At 41.0% G+C, this 10,995-nt stretch overlaps 2 protein-coding genes across 2 annotated transcripts; both read left to right on the forward strand.

Annotated features, from left to right (window-relative positions):
* Nucleotides 1–2,068: 2,068 nt before the first annotated feature.
* foxq1a (forkhead box Q1a) lies at nucleotides 2,069–3,046 on the forward strand (the record flags this gene model as incomplete). The annotated part of the gene is given in 2 exon segments (XM_080837208.1): nucleotides 2,069–2,686; nucleotides 2,690–3,046. Coding segments are annotated over 2 exon segments (975 nt in total).
* Nucleotides 3,047–8,123: 5,077 nt separating this feature from the next.
* Nucleotides 8,124–10,697, forward strand: foxf2a (forkhead box F2a; the record flags this gene model as incomplete). Its single annotated transcript, XM_080837206.1, has 2 exons — nucleotides 8,124–9,102; nucleotides 10,525–10,697. The coding sequence occupies 2 exons, from the start codon at nucleotides 8,124–8,126 to the stop codon at nucleotides 10,695–10,697; spliced, it is 1,152 nt and encodes a 383-aa protein (XP_080693332.1).
* Between the last annotated feature and the right edge of the window lie 298 nt (nucleotides 10,698–10,995).

A 10,995-nucleotide genomic window follows, 5' to 3' on the forward strand; every position in this document is an offset into this window, starting at 1 on the left:
ATCTTGGGAAATATTAGTGGTTGTTGAACATTCAGTATAGCTGTGATGAACAGCTCACTAGCCCAACATGCTCTGACTGGAGCGACTATGATATACACTCACTCTGGGCTTTCACCATTAAACAAAAAATAAATGAATAGGTATCTGAATGAGAAGGGATATGAGCGTTTTGTTTCAGTTTTGAGTCCGTTTTGTAGGTCAATATCTTTCAAAAACAAAGAGGAATTGTGCAATTATGATCTTGTGTTGTAATTTACTTTAACACTTCTGTATTTACTTTACTTAACAAATACTCATAACATAAACCATGTGTGCATGTATGACCCTCCGGTCTCTCTGAACACACTGAACAGCACCAGGCCTACCTGCCAGCTCTGCTTATCTCCAACAAACCTGTTCCATCGTGGAAGTGTACCAGATGTTCCCTTTCTACTTCACTGGTTGCACCTTAGCATTATCTCACGTTAAACTCACTGCACTCGCTGTCGTTTTATAATAATTTCAGACAGACAAAAAAAAAAAAACGTACTTCTTCTCAAGACACTGATGTAACGAGACAGACTGCCTGCCCCCCTTTTACCTGGGGAGACCCCAAAACATGTAAACACACTTGACAAAAATGACATTCTTGACAAAGCTGGACCAAAGGAAAAGAAAGAACGAGAAATAACACGTCTTTGTTTGTGGTTATCAGTGTGACTTCATAGCTTCCCTGGCAGCCAAGACACTGCTGTTTCATATGATGGCCCTGTCTACACTTCAAAGTGTTACAGCACATTGCAATGGTGTTTTTGTTTCAAATACCTGCTTCATTGTCATTCAGCCACCCACATATAGAAAATATACATAACCTCCACAGGATGCCTCCTGCCTGTACTGGCTGAAACCTTATAATCCGAGGAGTATGCCACGCCTGCCTGCATACTACAAATCAAAGAATGGTATGAAAACCAGACCTGGTTGGAGGTAAAGTTTAAATAGAGAGATTAATGTGTTGAATAGCAGCCATTTATCACAATGCTTATTCATACTTGTGCATTCTGGTGTGTCTTTGGCTCTCAATCACAGTGAGGTGAGCAAGACTGTGAGCACCAAACATACCATTAACTGTCTAAACATTTGTCTGAGATAAGAATCGTGGTTGAGTGTTGGAGCAAGTGTTTAAGATAGAGTGGTTTAAAGGTGTGCAATCCACCAGGTCTCGTTAAGTCGCAACTATACATATAGCCTACGTGGCTGTAGAAACTAGTAGAAAAATAAATGCTAGTATTAACATATGGCGATTTGTTAAGATCGTTCAGTTATATCAATGCTATGAGACAATTGTATTGTACTGTCAGTTTAAAACAGGGCAGGATTGTGTTTGCGAACAAACTGGACAGAGGTGTTTTGGGGCATGAATACCTCCACTTAAAATAATACACTTTGGGGATTTCGGTAAGCGCAATGAATTGAAACATGCAAACATATACACATTACATTACAACCAATGACTTGTAAATACAAGAATATATGGTAAACTAACGCCACCTGGTTGTCTCTCGCAAAAATCCGTGGAGGCGTACCTTAACACTATACCGGTCTCAGGTGAGTCCCTGTTCAGAAGCGTGCTTTGAAAAAGAGTGCAAGAACCGCGAAACCAAACTAAGTCAATTGAGTTCTACCTGATGCGATTTGGTAATGGCAAGTATACATCCATATAAGGACTCTGAAATGTTTAATGGCTTTAGATGTTTAATTTATTTACAAGCACTTGTCGCAGTTATGGTCTTGTTTGAGGTTAACAGAGCCACGCCTCCCGTGGGCTGGTCCTGAGGTAAGTGTTATATTAGAGCTGGTAAAACGTTCCAGAGGTAATCTGCGCTGTCGCGCTTACACAGGTAAGACCTCGTTGCTTTCCGATATATAGCTGAGGATATCCTGACTTCAGTTCCTGTGCTTTCTTGTCCTGTGAACGGGATACAACTCTCTTGCTACTGAACCATTGATGTTTGGAAACCGTTCCTCTCTGTCATAAAGACTGTTCTGAGAACTCCTACTGAACACTTGAATTGAGGAAAAGCAGAAAATGAAGCTGGAAGTATTCTGCGGGGGACATTACGACGGGAAACCTCTTGAAATGTGCAGCGATGCTGAGGGAAGTGTGCCTTCACCCTTATCGGGGGAGGAGGAGCTGGGCTCGGATGGGGACTGTGTGGCTCATAGTCCGACACCTGTTATTTCGTGCGCCGAGGGAAAAGGCAAGCCATACACCCGAAGACCTAAACCTCCATATTCTTACATCGCCCTGATTGCCATGGCTATTCGGGAGTCGAGCTCGGGTAGACTGACTTTGGCAGAGATTAATGACTACCTCATGAAAAAATTCCCGTTTTTTAGGGGTAGCTACACTGGTTGGAGGAATTCGGTTCGTCACAATCTTTCATTGAATGATTGCTTTTTGAAAGTATTGCGGGACCCCTCGAGACCATGGGGCAAGGACAATTACTGGATGTTGAACCCGCACAGCGAGTACACCTTTGCCGATGGGGTGTTTCGACGCAGGAGAAAGCGCATTAACAAAAAAACTGGTAAGGAGGAGGAGGTTCTGAATCAAAGTGTCAGTGAGACACTAAATCCAACCATTCCAACAACCAGCCCAAACACAAAGTTCTCCAGTTCCTTTGCCATAGACAGTATCCTCAGTTAACCTTTCAGGAGAGAGGAACGTTGCCCGCAGGAAACGGATGAGCAGTCAGTTGCTGCTGGGATGAAATGGTCTGGACGAGCTCACATGATGCCTTACGTCATGAGGAGTCCACCTGTTGCGCTACCCCATGCCCCGTCTTTCTTGTTTGACTCCAGTGCCGCGCAGGTGCTGCGGGCGTACAGCGGAGTATATGACAACATTGGCGTAAGCGCGCACCATCATAAAGACATATCCTCTTCTCTCCACTTGACTACAGAGTACTTGCCAATATCCCATACAACCCGCCTTGTCCATGTGCCAGCAACGGCGAAGACGGACATTTATCACCCTTTTAAAATTGACTACTTGCTGTCTTAACGCAAGATATGAACTTTGAGAGCACTGTCAATGCACTAAACGTTAATTTGTACATGAGAAATAGTCTACATTTCATTCTTTTTTTTTAAATATAACAGCAGTTTTCTGGAATAATACCGGTATTCCATCATATGAAATGGACTATAGCCTAGGCTTCGGCACCCATTGAATAGCCATATGTCATATTATGATAATTTAACTATTGTTCACGTCCGAAGAATCTAATGTTTACATACAGTAGGCCTATGTTGGTTTGCCAAATTGTCACGTACACTACTGTATATTTTTGTAATAGTTTATTTTTGACGTGTCTGAGCGAACCAAAGGTCAAATTGCATCATCCCCAGCTCTCCGTAAATGTCCCTGTTCATAATCATTCACACACGTCAGCTGATCCATGTTAGACACAAGTTAACTGTTGATAATATATGTCTTGATGGTAAACGGTTTATAGGCCTATGTTGAAAAAATGGAATCAACTGATTCAGTCCTGTAAACTGGAAAAAAAATATATTGTGTACAGAACTATAAATGCATTTTATATTACATTGAAACATGCATTTAAAACCACACATGCCTTTTTATCATTATTAAAACTGAATGGGATTCAAATCCGTATTGGCTCTGTGTGTCCTCATTTGATCCTGTTAACATGGAAAACATTCTTCAGAAAGTTAAAAGATTAGCTTGTTATATTTGAATGTTAGATAAGAAAAAGGGACTGTGAATATAACACTTAAGAATTCCGAATTTAGATTTCATTTTTAATGTCTTGAAGAACTTATATGTGGTGAGGTGGTGAGCTACCATGGTGAGGTAGACTGGCTTTACAAGCAATAGGGCACCACAATGTCAATACTCTTTTCCTGACACACACACACACACACACACACAAATAAACACACACACACACACACACACACACACACACACACTCAGGCTATCCACGATGCAGCCAGTACACAACAGAGTCTTAATATTCGTTATATTAATCGAAGACTCAATCACAGTTTGGCCGCTTTACACAGCAGGCCTATAGAAACAATGTTTAACCACAGTCTAAAGCATTCGCTTCCATTTAAAAAAGATTAAAATACGATTACCCAACTAATTGCGCGCCATTAATGAAAAAGTATGTAGGTTAAGATTCTCGATTTAACCACTCAGGGGTGATTTTCCCAGTTGCAGTGTCTCTTAACGTTCAACGAAGACTCGAAAGGTATAGGGCCTGCATTACTGAAGTCGTTTATTTTTCTACGGGTGTTTCCCAAACAATCTCTATAAAGAGTTCCCATACCTACGTATACCTTAAGAGGCTGAATCGATAATAGTTATTAATGTTGGCTTGAGCATGCGTGAAGTGAGTATGCTGGCAAAGATCGGAGGGCATGTGATCATAAAGAAAAGACAAAAAATACTATACAACTTATTCACATAAGAGTTCCCAAATGAGGCCGGTTACTCATACATTTGTATTGGCAAGGGATTACAAATGAACGGCTAATTAATTTATACCGATGTTTTTTATTGTATTTAATGAAACACAAAATGTTATGCAACATATACATGTAGGCTATATTATATATATATTATATCGCAATCAGCATAAGTCTCCTCAAATAAAAAATGGAGGCTGTAAAAGATTTTTTTTTATTTGAGAACTTAGTTAAGGTATATTAGTGGTACAGGCCAACATTACGCAAGTATCTCTCACTGAAGGTAACGTGCTGTTAAGAAACGCGTCCCAGCTTAATAATTCAGATAAATAGTCCATAACGGTAGTAGATGGTACTAAAATGGTTATTCTAAAAAATTAATCTACTTGACTGGTGTTTTGATTAAGAAAACAAAATGTTTGAGGTGGTAATGACATGAGCTCTCCAGGGTCCTGAACCAATGATGACGCTTCCGTCGTTAACGAGCGGTTACACGTGAGGTTGTCAGGCCGCCGGGCTGGCACGGCAATATCATTGGGTGAAGTGTACAAAGTGATAGCACAGTTCCAGTGGACAGGGGGAAGGATGAATATTGAGGTTAATACATGTGAATATTCACCATTACATTTGTTAAAATATATATCAAGGAGTTGGACCTTTTTTTCCAGGTTGATATCAGCAAAGGCCATGCTCAATAGGGAGTGGTAATTAAATCATATAACGGATTTCATGTAGGCTATGTATACATTTTATCATTTGTAAAACAAAGGTTATAAGTGGAATTTAAATGAAAATAAACGAAATGTATAACAAGAGTGTGATAAAGATAAGAAACAAACGACTATGTGGTAAAGTATTATGGTGTTGAATGATGTGGAAATATAAAGTGTAGCCTATACCAACCTCATGCTTGTGGTGGGATGTATCCGAAATAATTTCATGTATGTGTTCTGGAAATATCTTTACAATGACAGACAATAGCATCAATACGAACATACTGATTCCACATTTGACACACAGATTCAATTGCATAGGATAGCTTCAAACAAGCCCCATTCGTTTACACTTCAGGGGAAAGCATCTGATCTTATGCACTTACCATCTGGATATTCCAACTGTGCACAGACAGGTGAGTTTACACAAGGTTAGAGAAAGGAAACTGGATAGACAATACTGCAACCTGCAGGTCACAGTGCACAGTGCCGACCGTAGAGCATTTTGAACACTGAAGTGTAGAACCATGTTACATGTTATTTTGTTAAACAAAAACCCTTTACATTTCTGGTGCAGTTATCAACGGAGAGGGAGATACTGCATAGGCCCATAGGCCATTACCTGTTCAGGTTCTGACTAAAATGAAATAACTAAAAACAGGTCTTCATAATTAGGCATTGTTCTACAAAAGTATGCTTAAAAAGGACAACAAATGTATTTTATTTTCGCTTGTTAATCCTTAATTGAAAAGGGGTATGAAATAACCGAATAATCCTACATTCACTGTTCACATGATGTAAACGGTTGCGGCAGTTCGGAAGGAGCACTTAGACCTGTTAATATTGGAGGTTTTGTATTATTTGACCATGTCAATGGGCCCAGAGACCTTTCAGTGGAAACAGAAATACGTCATTCATAGGCGCCTCTCGCTGTTCATTGTTATGTTTTTTTTTCTGCAAGGCTCCCTCCAAGCGGATACAGACATATTTAGATATTCAGTATTTATATTTTCTGTCTAGAGCAACAAATATCCTTCCCTTGAGTGCCTGCAGAGATACGCTCGGCAACAGACTGTCGAAAATGCATGCTCGAGCTCTTCGAGAGGGAATGAGAGGCTTGGATTCGCTCTCAGTCTACACAATTGTGTCCAGTTTTAGCAAAATGCTTTCCAAAAATAGTCAAAAAAAATCTAGCGGGTTTTGTTATGACAATGTGATCCCGACAACATGGGCTTACTCATACGGGGTGAAAATTTCAAAGTCTTCCAAGTATTTTTCTCCTGCACCGAGCAAGGCTTCCTCTAAGCCGCCAGTGCATCCTGAACGCAGCGGGGATATTAGTTTTGATGTTGCAGGAAATTCTGGGGAGATTATGTTCTTTACCTTTATTGTTATGACGAAGCGTGATTTTTATCTCCACATCCTTTTTGGGTTAAGTGTAGAGAGACCGTCTTTAGTAGCTGTCGTTGGTCTAAGTCTTTAAATGTATGCTCTGTAATGGTATCTGTTGAACTATTACATTTTAAAACTTGCATTTACAAGACCATTCATTCAGTTGTCCATGCAGATACGCAGTGAACTTCTATTAAACATACAATTCCCATGAAAATATTTCAAAGCCTCAAGGCTCTATTTTAAAATTTGATTGACATATATTACTATAAAAATGTTAATGTTAATGCAGGTGTCATGATTTGAACACAGAAAAATACTGTTGTAAAGAAAAAACATTTTTTATTTTGCATTTAACGTTCTTCAAATTGAGTATTATTATTGTTGTTGTTGTTATTATTATTAAACGTTATGTGGTCTGAATATTTGGTCTCGTGTCTAACTAACGTGTTCTCTTTACAATTAATTAGCCCAGCTCTCAGGGGATACGATTCGGGCAGGAGACGGTAAACTGACACTGGATCGCTGTGTGTGGTATCTAGGCAGCGCCTGATGGAAAAAGCCTGCTTCCACTCATGTCAAAGTCATTTATCCAGAACAACCCGTACAAGCACATGTATACACACAAGGAAGGACACATTTTTCGCAAGCCCTGCTCCCCGAATGCTTTCGGGAAAGATGAGTGTTATCTTCAAGGTTTCATCTTTCCTCATTGTCTAACTGTGATGAGATTCCAATAAAAAACGAAGCCATCAAAATACTTTGCCTCCATAACTACGTGAATCTATACGCTGTGGCTGTTCATATTCAAAATATAAACTCCCTCATGATAAAACTATAGCATTTTTTTTAGCCATGATTTATGGTTAGTATAAGAGGGGAGTTTTGAAAGTGTTACCTTAGGCGTTTGGCGTGTGGCGCTGTTGATTGGAATGTCTAAATCAGGCTTGATAAATGGCGTAATTGCGTGTATTAGAGATATCAGGGGGGGGAGACGGTCTCTGCTTGGACTCTTAGCAGAACCTCCCGCTAGAAAGATAGCTGGACTGAGGCCAGACGTGGAAGGGGGTGGGTCTCTTTGGTCGACAGCGATTTCTTGGAGGGATTTAGACGTGATCTGGGGGGCAGAGAGAGATTTACGAATTGATAGGTGGTCGCGTTTTGTTTGGCCGAGTGGGTCTGCGCAACAGAGCCCAGGAGCTTTGCGTTTCCTTCTCTTAAAGGATTAGTACTAGCGATGGCCACCAAAAGACTGCGGAAGAACCGCTGCTCTGGCGACACACAGCTGGTGTCTTGGATAAGTGCGCATAAAAGTTCCACAGGGCACTGACCTCTCAAATTAGCACAGTTGGAAACTCCCTTTGCTATCTTTCGGACTCCTCAGAGAAACTCCTTCAGTCGACTTGGGTAAATGAGACTTTATTCTTTTCGTCTGTACGGTGGAACCGCAAGTCGTTGATAACAGATCCCTTTTATAACGGTCTTATCGTTACTTTCGTCGTTCGTTGTGACTAAGCTCAAGGAAACAACGCTGAGATGACAACTGAAACCGCACAACAGCAGCTGGACCCACCGCCTCTGAGATCTAGCCCAGCGTCCGGTGCTCTGCATTCGACGCTGCAGAGCGCACAGACGGTGCTGGATACCGCAGGATCATCGGCCACCACTAAGGGCAAGAAAGCAAACTCAGGCATGAGGCGCCCCGAAAAACCGCCGTATTCTTATATCGCCCTGATTGTAATGGCGATTCAGAGTTCTCCCACTAAGAGGTTGACACTTAGTGAGATATACCAATTCCTTCAGGCACGGTTCCCATTCTTTAGGGGATCCTACCAGGGCTGGAAGAATTCAGTTAGACACAATCTCTCTCTCAATGAATGTTTCATTAAATTGCCCAAGGGTCTTGGAAGACCAGGCAAAGGGCATTACTGGACAATAGATCCTGGCAGTGAGTTTATGTTCGAAGAAGGGTCTTTTCGCCGCAGACCGCGAGGATTTCGTAGGAAATGCCAAGCCCTTAAACCAATGTACCGGATGATGAACGGCATCGGCTTCGGTACATCGATGTTGCCTCAAAACTTCGATTTCCAGTCGCCCTCTGCATCCTTGGCTTGTCACGCCAACGGTTACAATTTGGACATGATGACTAATGCTGTGCCTGGTGTGCCGGGGGGATACGACGGGCTGAGCGCGGGCCACCATGTGCCTCACATGTCGCCTAGCCCTGGATCCACCTACATGGCGGCTTGTCAAGTTACGTCTAACGGTGACTACGGTCCCGATAGCAGCAGCAGTCCCCTACACTCACCCCCTACGATGACCAGCTCATTGGAGTGTCATTCTCCGTATGCAGCTTCGGCACACTGGGCCTCTTCCAGTGTGTCTCCCTACATCAAGCAGCAACCACTTGCTTCAAGCAGCCCGACCTCCTCCGGTTTACATTCGAGTATGTCGCCGTATTCCATCGAGCAGAGCTACCTTCACCACAACGGCAGGGACTCCTCGGATATTTCAGGTAATATTCATGCAATTTATTGTAATTCCATTAAAAGGTTGCTGTGGCATTTCTTTAACACACGTAAAACGAGAGAGATAGAGACAGAAATAGCGGTTCGCATAGGCCTCCATTACATATACATTCACAATTATCCATTATCATATAGGCCTAAATAAAAGATATATTGTAAAAACACATTGTGCATCAATGCTAATAATTTCTTGAAAAGTAATAAATCAACCTGCGTCTTGAAACATGATAGCCTAATATTTAGAGTAGGCCTAGACCTTGTTTGCACAAATCCAGCTTTTGGAAATATTAAATAGAAATACATAATAGGTTATGTGGTCAGAGTGTGTCTTCCATTAGAAGTTTTAGATTTTATTCATAAAAGCTTAATGCTAAAAATAACCGACTACAGCTAAAATCTGGTTAGGCCTACACTCAAACTTCAGTTAGCAAGTTACACGTTTAATGTTCATATCATAATAACAACGTATGAACACTTTTAGGTCTCCACGTTAAAATCAATGTAATATAGTTTATTCTAATTCTACTGACATTTCTCAAGATTTGAATGCATAGTCCGTTGGGAATTAATCTGCCTTCTGGGAGGCTTTGGTGGAACAGTAATTCTCCGCCATCATGGCTCAATATGAAAATATTTTGCTGCATCACAGTTTTTTTTTTCAGAACGGTGTAGCTCAACTACCGTAATTCTTAAGTTCAGGATCAAGCAGGTTAAGAAAACAGGGTCGTCTCTGACAGAGGACTGGTTATGAAAACCAACACCCTACTCTAGCTGAGGAAGATTTTCAGGCCGGGGGTACCCCGAGGGGGTCGTAAGCCTTGTTAAACTTAACGTGTATTTTAACTATTCAGAACACAAGCACTCGACTGAATTGGGGCCTTCTACGTGGCTCGCTCAATGCCCAATAAGAGCTGTCAATCACCAGTGATGTTGTTTTAAAAAGCGGGCTCCGGTAATGTTCTATGTTGTAGCGTGAAACAAAACACACCGCGCATTGAACCATCACATCTGGAGTAATTTCCATGTGCATAAAGTAGTTACATGGTATTAGTGGATAGTATGCTGTAATGTCTGAGAATCCGACAAATACAAATATCTTTAAATAACATTCAAATTGGCTCAAATTTGGCACACATTTTGAGTCTGCTCATTTGAGTTGTCTTGCGGCCTAAACGTTGTCATGTCTAGAAATAGTTATTCACACCTTTCGTGTGAATCTGATGTAGCCTTACTTATAATATAAATTATAATATAAACAGCAACACAACATAGTAAACATGGGCTACACACACACACACTTTTTTGTTTGTTTTCATCACAACGCACAAAAACTGAATTAGAAGAATATATTCATCTTGTCTTTTTTATTAAATTAACCTAAATGTCTGATTTGCTCTGTTTAATTGCAGTGGGAATACCTCGATATCAAAGTCATTCTTCGCCCGTGTGTGACAGGAAGGATTTTGTGTTGAACTTTAATGGCATCACATCGTTTCATCCCACTGCCAGTGGATCTTACTACCACCAACTACATCATCATCATCAAGGTGTGTGCCAAGATGTCAAGCCATGTGTAATGTAAGCGCCAACAAGCCACCACAGATTCCAAGAACCATGCCGGCTATGGACACTAGATTCCACACTGCGTTGACATATCTCTTAAGTTAAAACAATGCATAACAGTATTGTAAAAAATAACGACCCATCCCATTCTGGGAATATTCAAACAGAAAAGGAACAGATTTATAATTGAGAATATGGTCTTGTAAGATCAGTTTTCTAGAGAATAGGAAGGAAATAAAAGCACGAACTATGATGACACACTTTTGCTTCTGCCATGAAGATATCGGAGTTTGCCTCATTCACGCACAAGCAAAAAA

Source organism: Sprattus sprattus (genome assembly GCF_963457725.1).
Source record: "Sprattus sprattus genome assembly, chromosome: 4".
Lineage (NCBI taxonomy): Eukaryota > Metazoa > Chordata > Actinopteri > Clupeiformes > Clupeidae > Sprattus > Sprattus sprattus.